Source organism: Cervus elaphus, chromosome 13 (assembly GCF_910594005.1).
Source record: "Cervus elaphus chromosome 13, mCerEla1.1, whole genome shotgun sequence".
In the NCBI taxonomy this organism is placed as follows: Eukaryota; Metazoa; Chordata; class Mammalia; order Artiodactyla; family Cervidae; genus Cervus; species Cervus elaphus.
Window position 1 is genome coordinate 66,647,430 of NC_057827.1, and position 27,221 is coordinate 66,674,650.

At 49.5% G+C, this 27,221-nt stretch overlaps 1 protein-coding gene across 5 annotated transcripts in view; it reads left to right on the top strand.

The window, feature by feature from the left end:
* The window catches only part of EVL (Enah/Vasp-like), a 140,782-nt gene that overhangs the window by 23,125 nt on the left and 90,436 nt on the right, over positions 1-27,221 (top strand). The window contains exon 1 of one of the 5 annotated variants that reach the window (XM_043922432.1): positions 14,362-14,548. The exons of 1 other annotated variant lie outside the window; for it this stretch is intronic. In XM_043922432.1, coding sequence (XP_043778367.1) covers positions 14,526-14,548 — 23 coding nt within the window. In that variant the 5' untranslated portion in view covers positions 14,362-14,525. Of the gene's footprint in view, positions 1-14,361; positions 14,549-27,221 lie in introns of those variants that run through there. 3 more of the 5 variants (XM_043922426.1, XM_043922433.1, XM_043922429.1) reach the window with 3 other exon arrangements.

Consider the following 27,221-nt stretch of genomic DNA (forward strand, 5'->3'; position numbering starts at 1 on the left):
CTCCGGCCACACCTTTCCCAAATGGAAGTACTGTGTGAGGTCCCTTTCTGTTAGCAAGCAGGGCTGGCAGGATAAGGCTCGACTCTGGCCACGGCAAACCTCCTAACCCCTCAGGTCTGTGGCTTCCCCCTCGGAACAGTCAGGATGATAGCCCCACCTTGCTCACTGTGGCAGGGGCTTCTTTGGCCGTGGAGGACAGTGCTGGAGAAACGCCTCTGAAGCGTTCTGTGGATGCTGGCAGTCACTGAGGTGCTTCCCAGCCGGAGACTGGGTGTGTCTGTGAGGTAAGGGTTTCAGCCGGAGGCTCCCGGGATCAGTTGGTCCTTCCTCTTAAACAGCAGGAAGAAGCAAGGAGAACCGTTGCCAGCAGAGCAAAACCACAAGCACCCCGCACTGGGGGCGGCCCCTCGGTTCCGTGCTGTGCGGCCTGGCCTGGACCAGGGTTTCTTGAGAGACTCTGATTCCAGTCAGATCAAGGCAGACTTTATTTTCAGGTAGACAGGGATTAGGGTATTCTAGGAAAGCTCATGAAGGTCAGTAAATTAGTACTAATTAATAAAATCCGCATGGTTCTCGGGTTTTAAAGGCTACTTAAGTTTATTGGAGCCAAGAGGCTGTAAAATAAATCGACCCAAAAAGCTCCCATAATAATCATAGTAATAAGTCTTCCCATTTATAGTGCCTTATACTGTACAGAAAACTTTTACATAATTATCACAGCATCCCACAGAGTAAGTAAACATTATACTCACTTTATAGCTATAAAAACAGACTCAGAAACAACCTGTCCAGTGTCACACAGTCTGTCATCAGCAGGCCTGGCACTCACAGACAGAAGAGCTCACCTTTACTGAACTTCTGCTAAATGCAAACTGCTTTCCCGTTCACTGCCTCATTTGTTGTTGTTCAGTCACTAAGTCGTGTCCGACTCTTGGTGACTCCAGTGAACTGCTGCATGCCAGGCTTCCCTGTCCTTCACTATTTAATCCACATAATAGTCTTGAGTTGGTATAATCCCATTATACAAATGAAGAAACTGAGGATCAAAGGGGTTAAAATAAGTTGTTCAAGCTTAACAGCTAGGAAGTGACAGAACTGATATTTGAAAATCTGGATTTTTTTTTTTTCAAGTATTTATTTAGCTGTGAAAGTGAACGTTGCTCGGTCGTGTCCAACTCTTTGTGACCCATGGTCTGTACAGTCCATGGAATTCTCCAGGCCAGAATACTGGAGTGGGTAGCCTTTCCTTTCTCCAGAGGATCTTCCCAACTCAGGGATCGAACCCAGTTCTCCTGCATTGCAGGTGGATTCTTCACCCACTGAGCCACAAGGGAAGCCCTTTATTTAGCTGTGCTGAGTCGTCTTTGCAGCTTGTGAACTCCTAGTTGCAGTATGTGGGATCCAGTTCCCTGACTAGGGATCGAACCCAGGCGCCCTGTATTGGGAATGTGGAGTCTTAGCCACTGAACCACCAGGGAAGTCCCCAGAACTGGTATTTAAATTCAGCTGTTGTGTGGCTCCAGAACTCAGCACTGCTGCACTCTCTTGCCTCTCAATTCGTCTGTTCCTTCATTCATTCGACAGGTGTTTATTCTGTGCCTGGTAGTGTTTCAGGCCTAGAGTCTCAGGCTCCACAACTTGCTCTAATTTGAGATATTGCCTGTCTCATGAAATCTGTTAGAATTGAGAGCATTATCTGTATGAGGCTATGATTTTTCCAGTAGTCATGTATGGATGTGAGAGTTGGATCATAAAGAAAGCTGAGCACCAAAGAGTTGATGCTTTTGAACTGTGGTGTTGGAGAAGACTCTTGAGAGTCCCTTCGACTGCAAGGAGATCCAACCAGTCAGTCCTAAAGGAAATCAGTCCTGAATATTCATTAGAAGGACTAATGCTGAAGCTGAAGCTCCAACACTTTGGCCACTGGATGCAAAGAACTGATTCATTAGAAAAGACCCTGATGCTGGGAAATACTGAAGGCAGGAGGCGAAAGGGACAACAGGATGAGATGGCTGAATGGCATCACCGACTCAATGGACATGAGTTTGAGCAAGCTCTGGGGGTTGGTGATGGACAGGCAGGCCTGGTGTGCTGCAGTCCATGGGGTCGCAAAGAGCCTGACACGATGAAGCGACTGAACCGAGGAGGATATATATAAAATAGTGTTGTTGTTTTTATAAAAACCATACCTATTCATTGTAAAAATTCAGCAATATAGGAAGTTACACGAAAAAATGAAGTGCAGATTACCAGGGCATGTCAATCCCCTGGTGATAAACAGTTTTAGCATTTTGGCCAACACACTTCTAAACATTTCTCTAGGCCCATATATGCAGAAAAAAGCGCAATAATAATGTAGCAGCTCTGCCTAAGAGCTGTTTCCTAGTGGCTTCACATGCAGCGTGTTGTTTGATTCTCACCTAAAGCCCGTGAGATGACGGTGTCACCCCACTCTACTCAGAAAGAAGCTGACGTTGACAGTCGTGCAGTGACCTGCCCCATGATGGGGAGCTCTGCATCTGAAGGCTGAGCTGTAGGTCCTGTGCTGGGTTGTGGTATGTGATGGACAAGCTGACCTTGTTTTACCGCAGTTTGCAGATACTGCATTTTTTTTTCTTTCGGTTTTTTTTTTTACAAATGGAAGGTTTGTGGCAACCCTGGGCCAAGCAGGTCTCTTGGCGCCATTTTCCCAGCAGCCTTTGCTCCCTTCATGTCTCTGCCACATTTCGGTGATTCTCGCAGTATCTCACACTTTACTTATCATTACTGTATTTGTTACGTGGTCAGTGATCTTTGTTCTGCTACAACTCACTGAAGTCTCAGATGATGGCTAGAGTTTTTAAGTCATACAGTGTTTCTGAGCTAAAGTATGTACATTTTTTTCAGACGGTGCTCTTGTACACTTCGCAGGCTGTAGTGTAAATGTGACTTTTATGTGCACTGAGAAACCAAAGAATTTGGGTGATTCGCTTTATTTGGATATTCTCTTTACTGCGGTGATCTGGAGCTGAACACCCAGTCTCTGTGGTGTGCCTGTACGTGGTGGCGCATGAGGGACAGTACACTGCATGCCTGTCTATAACTTGCTTTATTGTGTGACTTGAGGAGGTGTTTATCATACAATAATTCACAATTTGTGATAATCCTCTAATATTTTTACTCAACAGTAGTAATGTCTTGGCGGTTAATGTAGATCTCTCTCTTTGTGTATACTGTACTTTTATTTGACCAGTCCCTTGTTGAGTATGCTTAGTTTATTTCTAGTTTTTTGCTGTTTTAAGTAATAAAGGAATCAACATCTTCACGCCCTTTGGGTCCTAACTTGTTCTTTAGAGGGGAAGGACAGAATGCCCCCTCCCCACCCTCCAAGTGAGAATCACTGGTGTTGGAGCGGTCAGTGGTTCTGCAACCTGACCACGAATCACACTCCCCTGGATAGCTTTGTTAAAAATACAGCTTGCTGGGTTCCATCCTGCCAAAGTCTCCGACTCATTTAGTCTGGGGAGAGGGCTGAGGGTTTCCTCTTTGATGCCGGGTGATGCTGACGCTGCTGGCCCAGGACCCCCGCTTTTGAGAGCCCCTGATATGAAGGAAAGCACTGAAGGGTGGTCAGGAGACTTCAGGTCCAATCCCAGCTCTGAAGTTGCCAGTGACCCCAGACAGGAAAGGGGCAGGGTTGGTTTCTCAGCCGCATCCGGCTCTGTGCGACCCCGTGGACTGTGGCCCGCCAGGCTCCTCTGTCCCTGGGATTCTCCAGGCAAGAACACTGGAGCGGGTAGCCATTCCCTTCTCCAGGGGACCTTCCCGACCCAGGGGTCGATCCTGGGCCTCTTGCCTTGGCAGGCGGATTCTTTACCATCTGAGCCACCAGGGAAGCCTGACCCTAGATGGGGTGCTGTGTTTTTCTCTTTGGTCAAAGTGAGAAGATCAGGCTGACATTTTTCTTAGACCATTTTTCTCATCAGTGAAAACTATGAAATCCTTCAAAATCTGTGTCGTACTCCTGGCAGACAGTGGCTCTTGAGATTTGGTTCATTTAATGCCTGGGTTCTTTTTGCCCTCTGTTCTTTCTTTTATTCAGTATTTACTGTGGGGTCCACGGAAGGTAGTATCTTAAGAGAGATGAATGGTTTGAGAGTGAGGCTTAGAAAATGGTCAAGTGCTCATTTTTTTATGTTAGCAAGAATACATCTTTTAAAAAAGAACTGCAGTTCCAAAGTTAGTCAGCTACCTAACAAATCCCAGCTCAGCATTAGTAATCCATGGGAAGGCCCTTAATCAGTTTGTTCTCATACCTATTAATTTAAACACCAGGGTTTTATGCTGAGTGTCGGAGCTCTTTGTAAGAAGGAATATAAACACCACTGCAAGATTCATGCCGATGAAACTCTTTTGGAAACTAAGAAGCAGTGCTATTTTGGATGAGGAAAAATACCACCCTGTACATGTTAGTGGGAAATCAGAAATAGAGAAAGCTTATCAGAAATAATACATGCGAAAGAAAGACTAGCTTTTAGAGGGGGTAAAAATGCATTTATCTAAAGCAGGACTTCTGAAATGAACCTCTCTTAGGCATATATTCATGCAATTTCATTGTCATCATCGCTGCCATCAACGTTTGTTAAATGAATGTTTTCCTTTTTCGTCCTTGTAGATTAGGAAGGATTCGAGTGGCCAGGGTTGGAGCCCAGACTGCAGACCCGAGGTGTTCACGACATAGAGACAACTGCCGGCATGGGTCCCCTCAGACCTGTGTGGTGGTTTTCACATATACGCGTTTACCCCTGTCTGTTACTTCCCTGCTTCCAGGTAAAATATCTTCATCCCTGCCTTGCCAGAAGGTGTCGGAAGCCCCGGTGTTCACTCACTGGGTCTCTGCTGTGACGTGAATGTTTGTGTTCCCCCTCAGGATTCACCAGGGCTGCCCTGGTGGCTCAGTGGGCAGAGTCTTCCTGCAGAGTGGGAGAACCGAGTTCGACCCCTGGGTTGGGAAGATCCCCTGGAGAAGGAAATGGCACCCCACTCCAGTATCCTTGCCTGGAGAATTCCGTGGACAGAGGAGCCGGGTGGCCTGCCGTCCATGGGGTCACAAAGAGTCAGACACGACTGAATGACTAACACTTTCACTTTCTTTCCAAGATTCACGTTATGTGATGGTGTCAGGGAGGTGGGGCCTAAGGGTGGAGCCCTCAGAAGTGGGGTCCGTGCCCTTGTGAGGGACCTACACAGAGCCCCCTGCTTCTGTCCACTCTGTGAGGACCAAGCACAGTGAATGTGCATGATCTGGAAGAGGGACCTCGCCTGACCACACTGGCCCTCTGCTCTCGGACTTCCAGCCTCTAGAAGTGGGAGACAGACACTGTTTATATGCCACCCCGTCTGTCTGTAAGCCAGCCTGAAGGCGCTAAAACCATCTCTGTTTCTGAAGGTTCCCACTAGACCAGTCCCCGGAAATTCCCTTCCTCACTTAGGCTCTTAAGAGACACTTAACAGGCCAAAGCCTTTGGAATCCATTCATTCTTTCAGTTCTTTAGAACAGTTAATTAATTAATCTGTTTGTTTATTCATGCTAATTCCCTAGCCTCTGTGGAAAATACAGATATGAACAAGACATTCCCTGATTCATTCGATTTTTTTCTTTGACTTCATATTATTGTGCCAGTTTGTGTGGGTTGGGTTTATATGTGCCTCTTTGGAGTGGGCTTGGTTTGTGACTTCCAAGCACTGTTATATTGGAAAGAAAGGAGTGATAGGGGTGGGTATGTGAAGTTAGGAAATTAGAGTTAATTATGGTAACTGCCTCAGAATAGCCAGAGCCTGGGGGAGGGGGCTCTGAATCAGCTCTGATGAATCACATTTCCCTTTTTGTCTTTAAAGACGACTCACGGTGCGGTAGTGGAGAGAATTCAGAGAAGCACTGAAAACTGGAAATTCTAGAAAACAAGGCCCCCCAAATTTCAAGATAATTTGACCAAGGAAGACTAAGCAATAATTTAGAACTGACTTCAATTATTTGAAGGATTATTATTATTTTATTTTTTTTTTTTACAAATTAAGAGGATGTAAATGAAGCAGAAGCAAAAATGGACCAGATAGGAAAGAACAGGTTCTTATCCATTACAACCAGTCCGTTGGAATGGATAATAAGCTAGGTTTAGATATTGTAGAGATGCTTTAGGAAAATTACCTAAAACTTGGAGAAAAGGCAAAATGATTATTGTGTGCCTTTCCAAGGTCACTCAAGAGCATTATCTAATAAGCCGATCTAAGGAGTATCTGACTTTTGTAAAGTTAGATTTTAACTTGTAAAAAAATCGATAAGTGAAAAGTGATTTTTATTGTCCATTAGAGCTTAATGATTTCTGTTCAGTAGGAAAGATAACCTCAAAGGTTATAGTTTAATTGCTCTGTAGGACATTAGCCAGTTTTGTATCAACTTGGCAAGATTATTACAGCATTCTTTTTTTTCCCACCAAGTTCACATGTGTTTCTTTTGTTGTATTTGAACCATCTTTGCCATCCTGCTTTTTGCCTCATGAAGGACTGACTTGATCCATGCATACTATATATTGGCCTGAGAGTTAACTGTTTAGCTTTTTGAAGATTATACTTTGACAGAAGAGAGTGCATGTGGAGGAGATGAGCGTCTCAGGTGGCTCACCCAGGAGCGGGAGTCTAGGTCCTCTCAGCCCTGGACTCCCGAAGTCTGAATCCTCTTGGTCACCCAGGTAGTACATTGCATTTATGGATCCTCTAACTCTAAAACTCCTGCTTTATCAAGATCTCAGATGGCCCAGAGTAGAGAGGGGTCATTTCTTTTGTTGTGAAGACCAGCATCGTTACTGACTTATATAGCACGTTACAGAACACTGGCACACCGATTGTTGTATCTGATCCTCTCTGTTTCCTTGTGAGGGAGCGGGGCAGCAGTGGCTGTCCCCACTTTACAGGTGAGCACGTTGAGACTCCAGTGAAGTCACGGGTGCTTGACTGCTGAGGAGTGGAGCTGGGACCACAGCCCAGCCCTTCCCACTCCATGCTCGTCAGCAGCTACGTGACGGAACCCAGATTCGAGAGGATTCTGGTAAGAACAGTGAACTGAAGTAGGGAAAAGACCTGCAGCCTGGCTCCAGACTGCGGTCACGCCAAGTCACTGGTGCGACTCTCAGGCTGTAGTTTTGGAGTCTTTGTGGTCTGTTCCTGACTGTTGGAGAGACCTGAAATGTGCCTGAATCTTCCCTCACTGCCCTGCCCCCCAGCCCCCCCACTCGGGTGGATCAGTGCTGGACACACAATAGGTACCCAGGAGACACTTCTTGATTGAATGGGGACATTGGTTTTACACGCATTTATATCTTGATCTCCCTCTATTCCTGGTAAGATTCTTCTTGGCAAATTTCTGCCTATCTGGGTGACATTGGCGCAGCTGCACTTGTTCATTCAAAAGAATAATCTGCCCTTTGAGTTGACGCTTGCACCGGAAAGAGGACTGCTGACTTGACCCAATTCCGTCTTTTTTTATGAAGTCTTCTCTAAATCTGCCAGCTGCTGATTTGTTAATTCAACAGATACTTATTGACTGACTTTCTGTGCCAGGCCCTCCAGTAAAGACTAGGCCAGGCCTCCTCTCTTCCTTCTGTTCATGGTCCTGGTGGTGTCTTAGTATTTCTGTTGAAATATTTTCAGTCTTTACTTCATTAGTAATTCATGAAACAACTGAGTTGTGAAAAAGACACTACGGACTTCCCTGGTGGCACAGCAGGTAAGAATCCTCCTGCCAACGCAGGGGCCGTGAGTTCGATCCCTGGTCCAGGAAGATCCCACATGCAGCCAAGTCCTTGCGCCACCACTGCTGAGCCCGCGCTCTGGAGCCCGGGAGCAGCCGCTGCTGAGCCCGCATGCTGCCCCTGCTGAAGCCCACGCACCCAGAGGCTGTGCTGCGGTAAGAGAAGCCTCTGCAGTGAGAGGCCTGTGCACCGCAGGAAGAGTAGTCCCATCGCCACTTTGCTCGGAGAAAGCCCGAGCAAAGCAGCAAAGACCAAGCGCAGCCAAAAGTTAAATAAATTTAAAAAATTTTTTAAAGACTCTAAGTTCAGTTCAGTCGTGTCCGACTCTTTGCGACCCCATAAACTGCAGCACGCCAGGCTTCCCTGTCTATCACCAATTCCTGGAGCCTACTCAAACTCTAAAAAGACTCTAAAACATGCTCCAAACCCATCCACCACTCTCTAGCCCCCTGCCCGTCCCCACCCCTGCCCCAGGTCCACACTGCATCGTCTCTTCCCTCCACAGGGCCTGCCGCCGCTCCCACGTGCTCACGCTTCTGTGCTCAGTCCTGTCGACTCTGTGCGAGTGTCGACTGCAGCCCGCCAGGCTCCTCTGTCCACGGCGTTCTCCAGGCAAGAATACTCGAGTGGGTTGCCATTTCCTTCTCCAGGGGATCTCCCCGACCCAGGGCTCGAATCTGCATCTCCTGCATGAGCAGGCTGATTCTTTACCATTGAGCTGCCTGGGAAGCCTCTCCCATTTCCCCCTAAAAACGACAATCAGCTCCTGTTAGGCCATTGTCTAAGGCTGTTGAGCAGCTTCCCTGTCATAAAGCCGTGCTTCCCCTCTGTCTCCATCTCCCTCTACTCCCTTCCTTCCTGGTCCAGCCACACTGGGGAAAGGGGCGGAAACCAAGCCAGTCTCCTCCCGCCTTGGGCCTCTGTACCGGCTGTGTTGTCTGCTGATGCTGATCGTCCCTGGTATTTTTACAGCTGTCCCCACTAGTCATTGGATCTCAGCTCAGCGCCCCCTCCCTGAGACGGGCCTTTCCTGTCACCTCTTCTAAGTTCAGTAGCCCCTCTGTCACGCTGGTACTTAACCCTGTTTTACCATCTTTATCTTATTCATTTATTGTCTGACTTTCTTCATTAGAATGTGTAACTAGGGGCTTTAGCTTTTCCCTGAGAAAGTTGTTGAGGGAATGCAAGGATAGTTTTCAGTAACCTGGTACTGGTGCTTAGAGAGTGCTGATTGGGTGAGAGGTTGATGAAGACGGGAATGCAGAAGTGATTACGGGTGAACTGCTCGTGAGCAGTGGTAGATGAAAATGGATTGTGATTGTGTTTGCTTAATGGTAGAGTACTTTTTTAAAAATAGAATTCTTGAAATGGAGGTTAGGGATGGTTTTATTTATTTAAAACTTCTGTTTTTAAGTTAGGTGTCACTATAGGAATTCAGGTGACTGACATGATTTGGGGAGGAGGAATTTGTTCAGAGTGTGAGATTCACACGTTTCCTATTGGTTCAAGAAAGTGGGGGTTCTGTTTGTTTTTAATTTTTTTGAAAGGTTAATTCAACTGGAGCAAAAGTGCATTCAGAACATTTCTGACCAAAGACCTGCTCTGTGGCTGGGAATGTGCTCTGCCTTGTGAAGGCTTAGAAAGGACTGAAAACAGGGTCACTGCCCGTGGGCTCCCCACCAGCTCAGAGTAGACGTCAGAGCTGGTGGCTCCAGACTGTGACGAGTTTCTCTCGAAGTTGTGTTCGCACAGCAAACATGTCGTTTCACCTGCATCGTCCACACGTTCCTGATGGAGGTGGTGAGGCGCCAGACTCCTGTCTCTGCTCTTGCCAGCCGCCTTCCCCCCATCCCCAGGGACTCTCACCTGGTCAGAGACCTAGGACACAGGAAGGACAGAGGTTACTCCTCAGCACCAGCTGCTATGTGAGATTTTTAGAAAATAGCTCTTGCTTGTCATAGGAATTGCAGTTTTGAGCTTCCTGTAGGCTGGCTGTGGTCAGGAGGGGAATGCGCAGTCATGTCACCGGCATGGAGGGGGTTGAGGTGTGCCATCACCTCCTTTCTGCAGCGTCCCTACACCCGCTGTCATCCCCGTTCTCAGGTCAGAGGACTGAGGCGCAGATGGGGGAGAGCCTTGTCTTCCCAAGGCTCCCCAGGCAGGTAGTCATAGAACTGGGCTCGGAACCCCACTGTCCATAACCTCTGTGGGGCGGAGGCGGGGAGACCCCCTGCATCAGGGTCCCGGGTTGGCAGGGTGGGAGGTGGGTCGGCGAGGAAGGTGGGGCTGGGTGCTGACTCCACCCTGCAGACAGTGAGGAAGGGTTATGGGGTTCAACTGGGAGGTGCTGGGGTGACTGCAGGAAGGGGTCAGAGGGCAGGGAGGTGAGCGGGGGGGGTGGAGACAGCAAAGGCCACGGACCTTGTTAGGCTCAGCCGCCTGCTCAGAGGAGCACGCGCGGCCAGGCCGGGAGACCGGAGTTGGGTTTTCAGTCTTGCCTGTGGCTGACTTCCTGTACGTCCCCTCCTGCTTGTTATGTGCGGAGCTCAGCAGCAGGTGAGCAGGCCCGAGGGTGTCAGAGCGTTCCTGCTCACACGGCAGGGGCGCTAGCCTCTGTTCGGATGCCCTGTTTATGTTGCTGCACGTTCGTCACAGTTCCGTAAACCTGAAAACCTCACATGCTAAGACAAGCAGGAGAGGAAACATTGGTGTGAGGTCCCAGGCTCACGGGGCCTCCGGGCCTGAAACCCAGCTTGTCTGTACAGGAGCTGGGATGCGGACTCAGTGCCAGCGAGGAGATCGTGAGTTCTCTTTCTCGGGAAATGGGCCGTTTCACATGGAGAGACCGGCTGCAGGCACTCTGAGCATATGTGTGGCACGCCGCGGACAGGGGTTTCAGACATGCTGCTTGTGTAGCTTTCCAAGACTGTCGGGGACCTGGGGACACCTCCTCTCAATGACTGTGTTTTCAGCCCATCATCTCCGCATCAGTTTCTCTGGGGAAGCCTCAGGCGGCTGGCACAGCCAGTAAGTGCAGCAGGTCGGCGCTCTGCTGGGACAGCCGGGCCCGGTCAGGAGGCTTTGTCCTTAGGGAGAGCCTGGAAAGAGGAAGGGAGTTCAGAGTGTCGAGGATGAGCTTGACAGTTTGTAGTTTGGGGAGCCCCCCGCCCCCCAAAGTCCAGCACGGATGGGACTGCCAGGTCTCTTAGGCCCGGTGTTTCCAGGAGGAGTCGGGGCTGGTCCTAGTGGAGGGAGGGCCAAACCAGGTAGCAGGGAGTCTGGGGCTCTTCTGTTTTTATCCGTTCTGTGTTCATATCAGTTCCGTGTCCCAGTTACATGATACAGAAAAACGAAGGCTGCAGAGGGAGTGGAAGTCCCAGAGCAGGAGCATGCTTCGTCCGAGCCTCGAGTGGCCTAGGATACCTCGTTCTTACGCACCGTGTGCTCTCAGAAGCGCCCTCTGGAGAGCAGTGGAGCGGTCGGCGGTCCCTGTTCCTGACCCTTGGGGTCGCCAGTTGTCAAGTGGTCGGGGGAGGTGCCCAGTCTTTGAGTCAGACTCCTTCCCGGTTTGGTCCCAAGGCCTGTCACCTCGGGTTCTCAGCCTTCCTCCTGAGCAGCCAGACCCCTCTGTCAGCCCTCAGTGGTCTCCCGTCTGGCTGTATAATCTGGGGATTTGCCAGGGCTGGCCGGAAGGGTGCCACATCCCAGCCTGGTCTCAGGACCACAGGCTGCCTGCCAGTTAGCGGGAGACGTCCTCTTCTGGAGGTGGCCTGAGGCACTTGGCTCTTTGGTGTTGGGACCCGAAGCGGGCACAAGGGTTAAAGACGTTGGCATTAAACCTACCTTGGCCAAGGTCATTGCTCTGCACTTCGTAGCCATATGATCATGGGCAAGTTACTTAACCATCTTGTCAGTAAATTGAGGACTCACATACACTTGGTGCTAGGTTTTGGCGATTTTTCACCATGATGAAAGTGAAGAAGAGAGTGAGAAAACTGGCTTAAAACTCAACATTCAGAAAACTAAGATCATGGCATCCGGTCCCATCACTTCATGGCAAATAAATGGGGCAACAGTGGAAACAGTGAGAGACTTTATTTTGGGGGGCTCCAAAATCACTGCAGATGGTGACTGCAGCCATGAAATTAAGACACTTGCTCCTTGAAAGCAAAGCTGTGACCAACCTAGACAGCATACTGTCTAGGTCAATTTTCATTCCAGTCCCAAAGAAGGGCGATGCCAAAGAATGTTCAGACTATTGGACAGTTGCGCTCATGTCACATACAACTAAAGTAATGCTCAAAATCCTTCAAGCCAGGCTTCAGCAGTATGTGAACAGGGAACTTCCAGATGCTCAAGCTGGATTTAGAAAAGGCAGAGGAACCAGAGATCAAGTTGCCAACATTCACTGGATCATAGAGAAAGCAAGGGGATTCCAGAAAAACATCATTGACCACACTAAAGCCTTTGACTGTGTGAATCACAACAAACTCTGAAAACTTTTTAATGAGACCGGACTACCAGACAGTCTTACCTATCTCCTGAGAAACCTGTATGCAGGTCAAGAAATAACAACAGTTAGAACTGGACCTGGAACAACTGAGTGGTTCCAAATTGGGAAAGGAGTATGACAAGGCTGTATATTGTCACTGTGCTTATTTAACTTATATGCAGAGTACATCTTGTGAGATGCTGGGCTGGATGAAACAAGCTGGAATCCAGATTGCCAGGAGAAATATCAACAACCTCAGATATGCAAGCGATACCACTCTAATGGCACAAAGTGAAGAGGAACTAAAGAGCCTCTTGATGAAGGTGAAAGAGGAGAGTGAAAAAGCTGCCCTAAAACTCAACATTCAGAAAACTTGAGATCATGGAATCTGGTCCCATCACTTCATGGGAAATACATGGGGAAATGGAAGTAGTGATAGGTTTTATTCTCTTGGACTTAAATCACTGCAGATGGTGACTGCAGCCATGAAATTAAAAGACACTTGCTCCTTGGAAGGAAAGCTATGACAAACCTATACAGCATATTAAAAAGCAGGGACATCACTTTTCCAACAAAGGTCCATATAGTCAAAGCTATTGTTTTCCTAGTAGTCATGCACAGGTGTGAGAGTTGAACCATGAAGAAGGCTGAGCACCAAAGAATTGATGCTTTTGAACTGTGGTGCTGGAGAAAACTCTTGAGAATCCTGTGAATTGCAAGGAGATCAAACCAGTCAATCCTAAAGGAAATCAATCCTGAATATTCATTGAAAGGACTGATGCTGAAGCTGAAGCTCCAATACTTTGGCTTTATGTGAAGAGCCGACTTGTTAGAAAAGACCCTGATGCTGGGAAAGACTGAAGACAAAAGGAGAAGGGGGCAGCAGAGGATGAGATGGTCAGACAGCATCACCGACTCAGTGGACGTGAATTTGGGCAAACTCCAGGAGATGGTGGTGGACAGGGAAGCCTGGCGTGCTGCAGTCTGAGGGGTTACAAAGAGTCAGACACAACTGAGTGACCGAACAAGAACAGCAGCAAAGTCAGACTAAGAAAAGTGGCTCTGGCAGATGGTTAGAGAAGAGACGGACCGAGGAAGACCAGTCACTAACGTGAAGGGGAAGTGGGGAGCTGAGGGGGAGGGCTGAAGCATCGGGGCCGCGAGCGGGGAGGCCGACCCCGGGGAACCTTCCTGGGCAGGGTCAGAGCTGGCGCCTGATTCTGTCTGTGCTGTGAGGGAGAGAGACCATCAGGAGTGACTCAAGTTTTCCTTTGAGATCTGTCTTCCTTGTTTTATAAAGATCTGCAAATGATGGCAAGTTTCAGAACACAGCCTCTGCTCACGTGCCAGATCTCAGCAGCTCGGGCCCTGCCCTCCAGTAAACATTCCTCTTTCTTTGGCTGACATGTCGTTTCCTTTTTCTTAACTTCTGTTCTGAAACTGTTACAGCAGCTTTTGTACTTCAAGGAATTGAAGCCTGGTCCATGTTATGTATGGAAACAAATACTGAGATAAATACTCAGTAAACGAGGACTGAGAAAAATGAGGTCACGCTTCGCGGCTGACCTACAGGGTGATGCTCATGGCAGAGCGCTGGCCGGAAACCATGACTCCTGGGATTCCAGAGCGGCCTCTGTGTTTGTGCTAAAAGAACGTTTTCATGGTGGAAGGGTGAAATACAGAGTCCTGAAGAGTTTTCAGTAAAACGTAGCCCGGGATCCGTCTGCACTACGTTCACTGCCCACGGTGGTCCTCACATCTGAACCTGAGCACAGCAGTGGCCACGGGCGGGTGAGGTGAGCGGGCTGGGCTCAGGGGAGCAGGGCTTACTCTCATTCCGTTAAGCTCTGGCTCCCTGGCCCCCACCCCGGCCCCATACAGTTTGGTGGGGGCGTGCGTGTTCTGTGATTCCCGCAGGATCCCAGGCGTGCCCGGGGTTCCACTTGTTTCTCGCGGCTAATCCAGCTCCCAGCCTGGAGCCTCGGTGCTCACTGCATTAATCAGACTTGCTGGATTGATCACATGGTCCTTAGCTGCCTCCCCTGTTAGCTGCCGCTCGTCAGCAGCTGGCGGAGCTGGAGGCTGCAGGCCCCTGTCTGCAGAAAGCCTTTCACTTCAGAATATTGGGGGGTGTGCAAACCCCGCCTCTTTTTCCTGCACCTTTGCACCATCTGACTGACTAAATGGTGGTCCTCCGAACCAGAAAGACCCCCAGACAGTCTGAGGAAATTGTCTCCGACTAGGTCATGTTTGCATTTGAAGAATTCAGGTATGTCCTGGGTTTTCTCCATCAGCCTGCCGCTGGGTTTTTGTTCTCGCTGGGTTTTTGCTGTGTAATGACAGCTCAGGCTCCGGCTGGTCCTCACAAAAGAAGGGTTCTTTTCCACGGTGGGGTTTCTCCCGGTCGCGGGGGTGGGCGTGTGGAGGCGGTGCTGGTCCGGGGTGTCGCCTGCAGGCACCCAGGCAGCGTGGTAATCGGTTTGACGGTGTGTGAAGGTGGCGAGGACCCCACCTTGCGCTTCATCCGAGCTGTGCTGGTGCCGGTGTGGAGTTCTGAATGCCGACCAGGAACTGCTCATCCAGATGGAGCCTCTTGCTGCCTTTTGTTTTTCTTCCTTTGTCAAACTCCTGGAGCCTTACAGCTCTTTAAAAAAATCGCTAATTGCAGCGATGAAGGTGGAAACCCTGCAAGTGTGTCTGCTGGGTCGCGATTTGATCTCGGCTCTGATTTGCTCATTGTGGACGGTGGTCTCGTTGCGGCTGGGCAGTTTTCTGGCAAGCGCCCTCATGGTGTTTCGTGAACAGGCTCCTTCTTTGCTTTCGTAAGCTTTTCAGCTGCTGTAATTATGAATGCTCCAAATTAGAGTCTTTTGTGAATCTTATTCCCTCTCTTTCTTTCATCTCTCCTCTGGGAATCTGTCCCTGGTATGAATGTGGGGAGAGGGCTCCAGAAAAGAGAGTTTCTCAGAAATGAGGCTAAAGGAGGTGGGATGAGGGGGGTTCCCGGCTTGTTCTGGTGCGGGCCTCCACCTCTTCAGAGCATATGGAGGACAGCGGGTCTGTGTCTCACCTCTGACAGCTTCTCATTTCTCAGATGGAATTTCTGTGTATTTAGAACTGAACATAAATACCATCTTGACGGGCAGAGAAGTGAATGTGTGGCAACCTCCACAGGCCTTTTTTATTCCTTCCAAATGTAGCCGCAGTAGACATTAAAATAAGAATAGAATTACCACCTCTCATGGCTTGTAAGAGGAAACTGGAGACCTTTTCATCAAAATCCAGGGAGAGGACGAGAGACTCTTCAGCTTTCTGTAAGGAAAAGCGGGGCTACAGAGGTTGTTCCCGCCCTTTCTGTAAACTTGGGGCTCTGCATCCAGGAAGTTGTCCTTTGTGTAAGAGCGTGCCTCTGCGTTATTTCTGATGGACAGGGTTTGAGCAGAGAGCATTCTTTCCGTGTGGCAACAGGCTCTGATGACATGAGGTGACACCGTGACCAGGACTTACTGCTCTTGGTAGCTCTGTTAGGTAACCAACAGGAATTTATTTAATGCCTGGCAGGTTAAGAGTTGACAGGTCATTGGGAATGAGTCGAGAGTCACAGGTTCTAGTCCAGGCTTCCTGATCCTGGTGAGAATTAGGAAGAGCATCATAAATTGTAGAAAGTAGTACAAGGGTGAGGTTCATGTTTTATGGCTAGCACTTGTTCTAGATGGAGTAAGCCCTAGCTTCAGCCTTGAGCAGACGTGGCGCCTTTCCTTGCCTTTCGGAGGGAGAACAGAGGGATAGGGAGACCCACCCCCACTGCGGTGGTGCCTGGTCTTCGAGCGGGTCTGATGAGTTGGGAGGGCTCCAGTTAGAGGCCACTGCTCTGCCGAGCTGAGGAGTGGGAAGATAGAGCAGAAGGGGGAGGTTTGTAGCCCTGCTTCAAGCTTCGGCTTCAGCCGGCCCTGAAGAGTTTTGCTGAGCATGGTTGCATTTTGTGACAGCTGCATGGGGCCAGATAGATGGCTTTCTTTTGTAGTCAGGGGACTTGTGTGGGGTCCAGGGCATCGTGGTGGGGCTCAGTGCTCGAGAGGAGCTCACTTAGCTTTTTAGTTTAAGTCAGCTTGGTTCTCAAGCTGTAGCATGCAACAGATTCACCCAGGGGACTCACAAAATCCCACCCCAGAGTTTCAGATCTAGTAGGTCTGGGGTGGGGCCTGAGGACTTGTGTGCGTCCAGTAAGTTCTCAGGTTTTCTGGGGACCATATTTTGAGAACCGTTGGCTTAGGGAACGGGACAGACTGTCGTTGAGATAGGAAGTCGGAGGTACAGCTGGAATCAGAAACAGCAGTTCAGGTACAGGCAGGTGGGTGGGGTGGGGTGGGGACGGGGGCACTCATGGGGAGGTCACACTCGGGCCGCGCGATCTCAGCTGCCCTTCTCCCGGGGAGCCCTGAGAACAGTGGGAAGGAGTGCTGGGCTGAGCACCCGGGAAGCTTGGTCTGTGCTCTGGTGCTGCCGTGAACTGTTCCGTGAGTGCAAAAGGAGGAGAGCGCCGTGGGGGACGCCATCAGGTTACCTGTGGACACAGCCCTCCATACACACACCTAGCTCTGAGAATGCCAAGGCCACGTTCATTTGAACAGGAAGTCTGGTTGGCAGACACGTTTACGTGCTCTGTTTCCCTACTGGACCATGAGTTCTAATCCGGTCTGTCAATCCCAGCTGCTTCTAACTTTGATTCCTTAGGGCCTACGACTGCTGGAGAAACAGTAAGGCCTTAGTAAGTGGTGGACACAGTCATTTTCAGGAGGACTTAAGACAGATGAAAAAGCAAGCAAGCTCTCTGGCTAGCTTGGTGCCAGCCTGGGATGCCTGCTGAGTGCCTGCTGGTGCTGGTTCAGAAGAGCGTGTCGAAAAGCGGACATCTGACCTCCTGAGAAAAATGAGAAGTGTCCTCAGCACACCCCCGTTGATGGAGCACCAGAGAACTCCGACCTCATTTCATAAGGAATCTTGCCATGACCTCACTCTAGACTGTGGTGACAATGGTCAGGACTCCCCAGGGCCAGGGTGCAAGCCTGGAGGGCTGCAGGGACATGGAGACTTGAGGCTGGGCCAGCATTTTCCTGCGACTTAGGGGCTTTCCCTGCCTTCTCCTGGCTGCAAGACCATGTTGTCCTCAGACCAGGCAAGCTGCTCTAGCTGTCTGTGCTGGGAGACACACTGCATTTGAGTTTTTGCTTCTGAAAAAAAAAAAAAAAAACTTCATAGGTGAGAGATGTACTGAAGTAATAGTTTAAGTCAGCCTTTACCTCTCCCTACATCCCGCAGAGACTGTCCTCTGAGCCCCTCTGGAGACGGCTTTGTACAACACTGTCTGGTTTTCTTCCATCCCTAGATCCTGAGCAGGGACTGCCTGCCCTTACCAACCCCAGAAGAAAGAGTCTGAAATGTGACTTTCAGTTTCATGGTCCCCCAAATGAGAATGGAACCCAAATCAGAAGCCCCTGTTTCTCAGAATCCCTGCTCCTTGTGGTTTATTTCCAGTACCAACTCCAGGGTTTATAATCCACAGTTGGAATGTGTCGATCACGTAAAAATGGAAAGTTACTATTTTGAGTCTGTTGTGTTTTATTTTTAAATAAAACATTATTATGGAAGGATGGGATTCAAAGTCAGACTCGTTCTTTGACAATTCAGATTTACATCTAGTCTTAGGAAGTGTTACAGCTTTTCTTGCCCTTTCACTGCAATGTTGAAATGAATTAAAATGAGTGGTATCAGGAAGCCCTGAAGTTCACGAACCAAGAGACGGCCCGGTGTCCAGAGCCCGTGCCAGCCCAGGGCCTCGTTGCCCAGGGTCCTGCAGTCTCTTGAAGAAACAGGGATTCAGGCTCAGCGACTTTCAGACTGTTGTTGCTCAGTCACTACGTCATGCTCGGCTCTGCAAGCCCACGGGCTGCAGCCGGTCAGGCTTCCCTGTCCTTCACTGTCTGCCGGAGTTTCAGGCTCACCTCCACTGAGTCGGTGCTGGGCAGGGGAGGGGGCAGTGGGGAAGCTAGATCATCTCATACCTGCTCTGCCCCTTGTAACTTGAACCCAAGTGTCGTTCTGTGGGGACACGTACAGTCCCAAAACACATACCTCCAGCGCAGAAACACCGTTTGCTAAGTGAATGAGGGATGAGAGCAGAGCTCAGAGAGGTTGCCTGAAGCCACCCGGCTGTGGGGGTCTGGCCAGTTTCACTTCAGTCCTTTCTCAGCTACCCTGCACCGAGAACGCCATCCGGTGAAGTGACCTTGTGTCTCCCAGCCAGCACGGCCTTGCCGAGTCCCTCCTCTGAGTCCAGAGCCCGTGGTAGCTCAGGCGCTCGGCTCACCTCCCCAGGTGTGGGAGGGTGGGGGGCAGAAGAGGAGCAGAGGGTCGCTCGCAGGGCAGAACCGACTGACCCTCGAGCCAACCTCCCAGCTCCCCAGCTCCTGGCTCCTCCTCACATATCTGTGTGGTACTTACTACAGTGTAACTGTGTAACAGTTTCTTTCCCATCTCTCTCCCCTACTGAAGCACGAGCCCTCTGAGGCCAGGAGGCGTATCTTAATCATCTTACCGCACCACCAGCTGTTAACCCAGAATCAGCTCTCGGAGGGCTTGTGTGTGCTCAGGTGCTACTCATGTCCGATTCTTGGCAACCCCATGGACTGTAGCCTGCCAGGCCCCTCTGTCCATGGGGATTCTCCAGGTGAGAATACCCGAGCGGGTTGCCATTTCCTCCTCTAGGGGATCTTCCCGAACCAGGGGTCGAACCTGCGTCTCCTGCGTTGACAGGCGGATTCTTTACCACTGAGCCACCCAGGAAGCCTCAGTACTTCCATTAGAGTAACTTTAACTGAATGAAGTCACAGTCTCTAACGGGGGGAGGGGGGGTGCTGTCCGACCCCCCAGGGCCTCCTAGCACACAGGCCCCTAGTAGAGGGCGGTGGGGGCACCTGGTTGGAGGATGTGGGGAGACAGTGAGGCGGAGGGAGGGAAGAGAAGAGCAGCAGAGATGAAAGGACAGACAAGTCTCACTGACTTGACAGTTTCACCTGCTGCTGGTCTGACTAGCCACAAGCAAAAGTTATTTTGGGAAACAAATAATTTAGCTGTAGGATGGCAACACAGATACATGTGAAAAATGCCGGCCTACCCTCCATTGTTAAATAATGTTAAATAAATGTCACAGTTGCTGAGTTTCACTCAAAGAAAGCGGTGTTGTGGAACCAGACTCCAGTCCAGTCCATACAGTGGGGATGTAAAAGGCGAGACCTTGCGAAAGTCACTCCATCTCATCTCTTAGCTACCTCACAGAGAGGAAGAGGGCTGTTCTGAGGATAACATACTGGAAAGCAGTGTGTAAATTATAAAACACTGCGATAAATGCTTGTACTTTTGAACGTTACTCGGTTAAGGTTCTGCTTTATAAAACAGTTTCCATCCCCCATTTCTCTTTGCTTAGCATTGTGGTCTCTTATATGGAAAACAACAAAATAAAACTGAATTAGAGGAAAGATTTAACTGCACTCATGACCCAGAGGAAGGAGCTGTAGAACAAGAGACCAGCTTGGGTCTGTGTGACTTGCTAGTTACTTAGGATGATTGCAAAAGAGTCTCCAGCTGTGTAGGTTCAGAGACCTGTGTGGTGCCTTGTTGGAGGCGGGAGGGCCTTTTTGCTGTTAGGATAACTGTTCACCTAACAAACCACTTGCTGAACATCACTTGTTGTTGAGTCACTCAGTCATGTCCTGACCCCATGGACAACAGCATGCCAGCCTTCCCTGTCCTTCATCATCTCCCACAGCTTGCTCAAACTCATGTCTCATTGAGTCAGTGATGCCATCCAACGCCCTCATCCTCTGTTGTCCCCTTCTCCTCCTGCCTTCAATCTTTCCCAGCATCAGGGTCTTTTCTAATGAATCAGCTCTTCACATCAGGTGGTCAAATATTGGCACTTCCGCCTCAGTCCTTCCAATGAGTATCAGGACTGATTTCCTTTAGGATTGATTGGTTTGATTTCCTTGCAGTCCAAGGGACTCCCAAGAGTATTCTCTAAAACCACAGTTCAAAAGCATCAATTCTTCGACACTCAGTCTTCTTTATGGTCAGCTGTCATATCCATACATGACTACTGGAAAAACCATAGCTCTGACTAGACAGACCTTTGTTGGTAAGGTAATGTCTCTCCTTTTTAATATACTGCCTAGATTGGTCATAGCTTTTCTTCCAAGGAGCAAGCATCTTCTAATTTCACGGCTGCAGTCACCATCTGCAATGATTTTGGAGCCCAGGAAAATAAAGTTTCTCACTGTTGCCATTGTTTTCCCTTCTATTTGCCATGAAGTGATGGGACCGGATGCTATGATCTTAATTTTTTGAATGTTGAGTTTTAAGGCAGTTTTTTCACTCTCCTCTTTCACCTTCATCAAGAGGCTCTTCAGTTCCTCTTCACTTTCTCCCATAAGGGTGGTGTCATCTGCGTATCTGAGGTTATTAAGTAGAAGATGCAAGTCTGTGTCATCCTGAGTCCTGGGAAGGTGCTGAACCAACACCAAAAGCATGGGGTGAGGGTAGCCAAAGACCAAACGAACCCAGGGAAAACCAGGAGAGGTTCCAGATGGCTTCAGATAGGGTGCTGTGGGCTGGGAGGAGGACAAGGCGAGGTTTTGCCGCCGTGAACACCAGGGAGACTTGCAGGAGGAGGCATCTCTGGAGCACATCTGAGAGCAGCGTCGGGTTTGGAGGGGAGGCGGCGGGAAGAAAGGAGGGACCGCTGGCAGCCGTGCAGGAGCTGAGGCCCGGGAGCCGCGGCGCTGTGCTCCCAGCCCGGTGGTGGCTGATGGGACCTGGGGGGAAGCTTCTCCTCATTCTTTTCATGGCAGTGACCCAGTCTGGTTGTCCTTCTCACGATGGTCACTGCTCTCTGCCCTGAAGGTCACTGCTTTTTCACCTTTAGGGAGTGTGCGTCTTAATTTGTGGGAAGCCACACGTTTTGCAGTGCTGGCTTGTTACTTTGCACAGGTTACTTCAGTTCTTCCTGCTTTAGTTTGCCTGTCTATAAGATGGGGGTATTACCTACCTCCTAGAGTGCCTGTGTTGATTAAATGAGATCATTTATATGAAGCATTTGGCAGGGCTCCTGGCACTTACTGGGCTTCCCAGGTGGCCCTAGTGGTAAGGAACCCACCTGCCAGCGCAGAAGATGTAAGAGACTCGGGTTCAGTCTCTGGGTCGGGAAGATCCCCTGGAGGAGGGCACGGCAACCCACTCCAGTACTCTTGCCTGGAGAATCCCATGGACAGAGGAGCCTGGCGGGCTACAGCCCTTGGGGTCACAAAGAGGCGGACAGGACTGAAGCGACTTAGCACACATGCACGCTGGCACTTAGTAGATATTCAATAAATTCATTCCTTTAATTTACTTTAAGCAGGAGGGCATTTAATTCAGACCCTCATCCTGGATTAGAAATCACGTAGGAGCCAGGAAAGAGCCCTGACCCCTCTGAGGACACGGAGCACCTCTCATGCCCCCGTCTCCTTGGCATTCAGACTCAGAGTGCCAGCAGTCAGTCCTTGGACGATAATCCTGTTTGCTGCCGAAATGTTTATGACACAGTGAACCGACCGTGATGTGACTAATCAGCCGAGAGCCTGGATCTTGGCTTGGTTGACGCACAGATTCATTGGGCTGAGAGATTAATTAAGTTCCCTGCAGTTGACACACTGGGCCTGCGTGCTCTCTGGCTAATGATAACAGCGCAGCCAGAGCCCATCACCAAGTGTCGGAGCTGTCCCGGCACCCGCCTCCCTCGTCCCCAGCCCGGGTCCCGTCGCTGCATCCCGGAGACCAACAGAAGCAGTGGCTGTCTGCTGAGCTGACATGACAGGCTGAGGGTGTGAGCTCCCTTCTGGGGGGCGGCAGAGGGAATTACGGGTAGGAGCTCGGTGGAGGGCACCGCACCGTTCTAGCAGAAGGGGCAGTCGTGGCTGTGGTGGGGTCCCTCCCAGGGTGGTTCTGTCCGGCATCAGAAGCCACTTGAGACCTCAACCTGGGGGTCCTCCGTAACAGCCCCTTCCTGGGCGGGCCGCTGAAACTGAAGCACGGAGCCCAGGTCGCTCCGCACACCCGCCCAGGCCCGGCGCCCAGCAGAGGAGCTCGCGACCGCGTGTTTTGTTTTGCTTCCCCAGCCCACCAGTGCTTCCCGGCCCTAGCTGAGTTCCGGGAGAACCCGAACTCGCGCGCCTGCAGACGCTAGGTTTTGATGATACTGTGTTACCTTAGATCGGCCATGTAACTTCACTGGGATGTAGCTTGTCCACCTGGAAAATAGAAGTGGTTCAGAGAGAACAAGATTACGGCCATGCAGGAGCTTGGGGAAATCGGGAGCCCTGGATAATTACAGGTGCTCTTAACGTGTGCTTTCATGTTCTCCTGGCGCCTCCGGCCGCAGATTGAACCACATGTCTTGAGTGTGCGTGGCTTGTCCAGACACGACCCTGAGTCTGGAACTGACCTCCTGCTGGTTTGTGGGCTGTGTGGGGTTTGGTTACTGGTCATGTGGCTGTCAGGAAGTCATCCCAGACCCAGTTAGAGGTGAGAGGAAGTGTTTTCACTCCAGGCCACCAGTTCAGGGCCAGCCAGACGCCAGGATTGATCCCGCTGTGTGTCTTAGAGACTAGCCCGGCCTCCATCTTCATCAGCACAAGGGCTGGAAGAGAGCAGAGACAGCCCGTGTTTACTTGTGGAGGCCCAGGAGGAAACTGGGAGCTCTTCCAGCTCTGAGAGCACCCCTGGGCCTCCTGGAGCACAGGCTTGAAAGAAAGAGAACCTGGAGCGGGAAGGTGGGTGTCCCTCCAGGGCCCGCTTCCTGCTGTTCAGAAGCTGTGTCCTTCCTCTTTCCCTGTGTGCGGTGGAGCCAGCAGCTCGGACAGTAAAAAACCTGCCTGCAAGCAGGAGACCCTGCAGGTTCGATCTGTGGGTGGGGAAGATCCCCTGCAGAAGGGAGAGATGGGTAAAACTGTGTGGCTGGATATACAGGACACCAGGCAGACTGTACGCTTTAAAGGCATGTTTGGGCTCAGGGGTGAAATTCTTCTTCCTAGAGAGAGGATGCTTTCACAGTCAAATGAACCTTGGAGACAGAGTGAAGATTGGGTGTTTTCCTTATCCACCAACTTACCGAGGCGTGAGGGCAGTAGAGAGTCCTAAAGTGGAGGGAGGCAGATCTGCTGTGCTGCTCTTGATAAAACTATTTGTTTTCCTGGTCTTTGTTGGGGCGTTACGATCATCAGGCCCCTGTTGTGAATGAAGCTCACCCCACCCTGGCTGAAAACTGTGAACACAGCCTTGCCTCACAGAAAGGTGGGAGAGCCAAGGAACGCGGCCTGGCGTTCGGGGGCCGGTCCTTTACTGAGCTCCGTCTGCAGCCAGTCCAGCTCCTTCTGCAGCTGCTGCCCTCTGTGGCCTGACTGCGCGCGCCTCCTTAACCCTCGACGCCCGGGAGTCTTCCCTCTGCTCCTTAGACGGGTATAGTCACAGATCTGCACGTTCTGCTCAGCTTCCCTGTCCCTCAACTGAAACTGCAGAGCGTGTTTTGGGACTTAGGAGAGTGTTGTAGGTTCTTCTGGCTCTGCACAGAGAGAATTCGGCGAAAGGAAGGGTTTATCAGTGAGTGGAGGACACTTGTGTGAGAGAGAAGCGGGCGGGCCAGGGGTTTATCATCACAGGAAAAGTGGGGAGGGGAGAGGACCACCTTCTTCCTCACTCTGGAGTAGACCCCACACTTCCACCGTCAGCTCCTCCTCCTCGTCAGCCAGGGGATTTTCTTGTCCCCCGATGGCCAGACTGGACTTTGATGGCATTATGGACGTGAACAAAATGACAGTCACATACACTGAAGGGTGGTAACCACCTCTGGTTTCGGTGTCATCTCACCCTTTCCTTATATTTTTCCTTCTTCCTGCTTGCCAAGGAGCATATCCCAGGAATCATTAAGTTCCTGACCCCTCCCGGGGAAGGAGGTGGGTCTCATTCCATCAGTAATTTACTGTTTAGGGCATGTCTCAATATTCTGTTGCACGGTTTTGTTGCTGAGCAAGCCTGCTTGCTTTGATGGGTAAGCAGACTTGCTTTCTTGAGTGATCATTAACTCACAGGGTCTCCCATACCTTTTTCTCTACTTACGATTCCCTAGTGGGATTAACTGTTTAATCACCCACTCTGTCCCTTTACTGTGTCCCTGTCAAAACCACTGTTTTCTTCCTATGAAACCCTTCAAAACCCAGCATTACACACACTTCCTTTAGGGCCTTTTCTGACCACTGTGGCCCAAATAAACTTTCCCTTTTTTACTAAACTCCCATGCAACACTCAGGCTGTTGAGCACCCAATCTAATAGCTCATGCTTCTCATTCTTATCTTCCTGACTTGGTTGAGGATACTTGAAGGCAGAGCAATATCCTCTTCGTTCCATCTGTCACACTTGAGCAGAGTGGATGCAGCCTGGCTTCTCCGCACTTTTTATTTACTCATTTTTATTACTTATTTCAAATCTCCTGCCATATGCCAGTCATTGTTATAGGCCGAGAAGGGGAAATGGCAGGAAAAAGGCCAATTTGCTGCCTTTTTGACGTCTGTTCACTTCTGAGCATGAAGGCGAGATTGGGATTTCGAGAGAGGCCCTCAGTCTGGGGAGCAGGCCCTGCTGTGCATGGGCAGGAGATCAGGAGAAAGGCCTGGAAGGTCCAGGTGGTAGGTTTTCCAAGCTGTAGATAGTTAAAAGGGTTTGAGCTAGTAAAAATGCATGTAAAGTTTAAAGAGTCCTTATATATTTTAATGAAACGCTTCTGATTCTTCTGGATTCAAATGCAAACAAGATAACACGTGTGCAGTTGTACCCGCTGTATTCCAGGCACTTTTGTTATCATCTCTAATTCTCCCAGCAATCCTCGAAGCTTGGCATTATTTCTACTATTTTATCTAAGGGGCACCTAAATTTCAGAGAGGTTAGATCCCTTTCTCACACATCTGCTTAATCGATAAAGCTGGAAATCTGATCTATGTCTTCTAACTAAAAATTCAATGCTTGTTTTTATCATTCTGACCCTAATTTTGTAAAACAAAGTCTGTGAGGTATCTGGCTCTGTGTGCTTTATGTGATGTTTCATTGGTAAGTGACTGTATCGCATTGTTGAGCCCTGACTGTGATCAGTGAACTTCACTCGCGTGAACACGTGCAGGACGTTCCTCGTCAGGGTCCTACGAGACGGCTGCTGGCATTGTCGTGTCTATCCCGCAGCTTGTCCAGCTTCACACGAGCTGGCACTTGACCCCGCGCCATCTGACTCTGGGACCTGTGCCTTTACTGTCTTAGTCACACGAGGGGCTTTGTGGCTGAAGAGAGTTCTGTGATCAGTTGGTTGATAAGAATTGCACAGCCCATCTCCCCTGGAGAGTAGCATGAAAGCTCTGATAAGTTCTGCAGGGGCAGCTATTACATGTGTGAATTTTGCCCCTGAGTTTCTCAAGTATGTTTGATGAAGGGATTTTTGCTGCCTAACATTTGCATGCATGCTAAATCGCTTCAGTCATGTCTGACTCTGTGCGACCCCGTGGACTGTAGCCCACCAGGCTCCTCCGTCCATTGCATTCTCCAGGCAAGGATACTGGAGTGGGTTGCCATTTCCTCCTCCAGGGGAATCTTCCCCACCCAGGGATAGAACCCGAGTATTTCTGCATGTCCCGCACTGTCAGGCAGGTTCCCCACCGATAGCGCCTAACACTTAATTTTTAGTTTAAACTCTGGAAAATGCTGCTGTCCGGGAAGGAGAATCTGAGCCTGGGAATCAGAAGAGGGAGGAAAGAGAATTGTTGTTGTTCAGCCACTGAGTGACTCCTTAGTGACCTGCTCTTTGCAAACCCGTGGATTGCAGTATGCCAGGAGAAGAAAGTATTCAGGGGAAAAGACATAAATGGAAGAAGATAATAAGGCCTGAGACTTGAAGTCTCATTTAGGTATGAGTTCAGGCTTCTGCTCTTACTGGCTATGTATTGTAATTTGGGGCAAATCATTTTTTATTCTTTTTGGGTCTCACTTGCCTTATCTGTAAAATATTATTGTGAGGAAAAGTGTGATTGTATATGCAAAAATGCTTTGTTAACAGTAAAACTCGTTTTTTTTCTTTTTTCAATTGGTGTTTACCAAGTTCATTTCCACTCTAGTACCCAACACAGCGTCTGCCAGCTATTTGAAGAACAGTTAACAGTTGTTGAATGAATGAGTGGATTTTGTCTTTTAGGTCTCTGGGTTCTGTAGCTGGTGTGTTACACGTGAAAAATGTTTTACTGTGAGACTTTGTTTCTTGAATTTTCTTTCTAAATTGTGTTTTGTGTGTTTTAAAAATATTTATTTATCTGGCTGCATTGGGTATCAAAGCATATGGGATCTTTAACTGTGGCTCATGGACTCTAGCCGTGGCGTGCAGGCTCAGTCATTGTGGCGTGTGGGCTTAATTGTTGCCACATGTGGGATCTTAGTTTCCTGACCAGGGATCGAACCCACTGGACCACCAGGGATGTCCCCCTAAATTGTATTTTTGCTAGGTTTTCTGTTTTTGGAATTTAATGAAGTCACCCAATTGGAAAATCAAGACTCACTCACTTTGTTGTATTCCAATTTGGACTGCTAAGGCAGTTTATTTTGTGTTTTTCTGATATGTCCCTGGCAGCTAGAAATTTTTGGACAGTTCCAAAATGGTAAATTTCATTCACCAGTGTGCATGTGGTGACTTTTTTTTTTTTAATAGCACTGCTGATTCTCTCAGATGTGCCCATCTGTGGTTTCTTTTTTTAAGGGATTTCTAATATATCAGCCTCTTGATGTAATTAGTCTTCATGTTTCCGTGATAAAGTCTAGCTGTTTT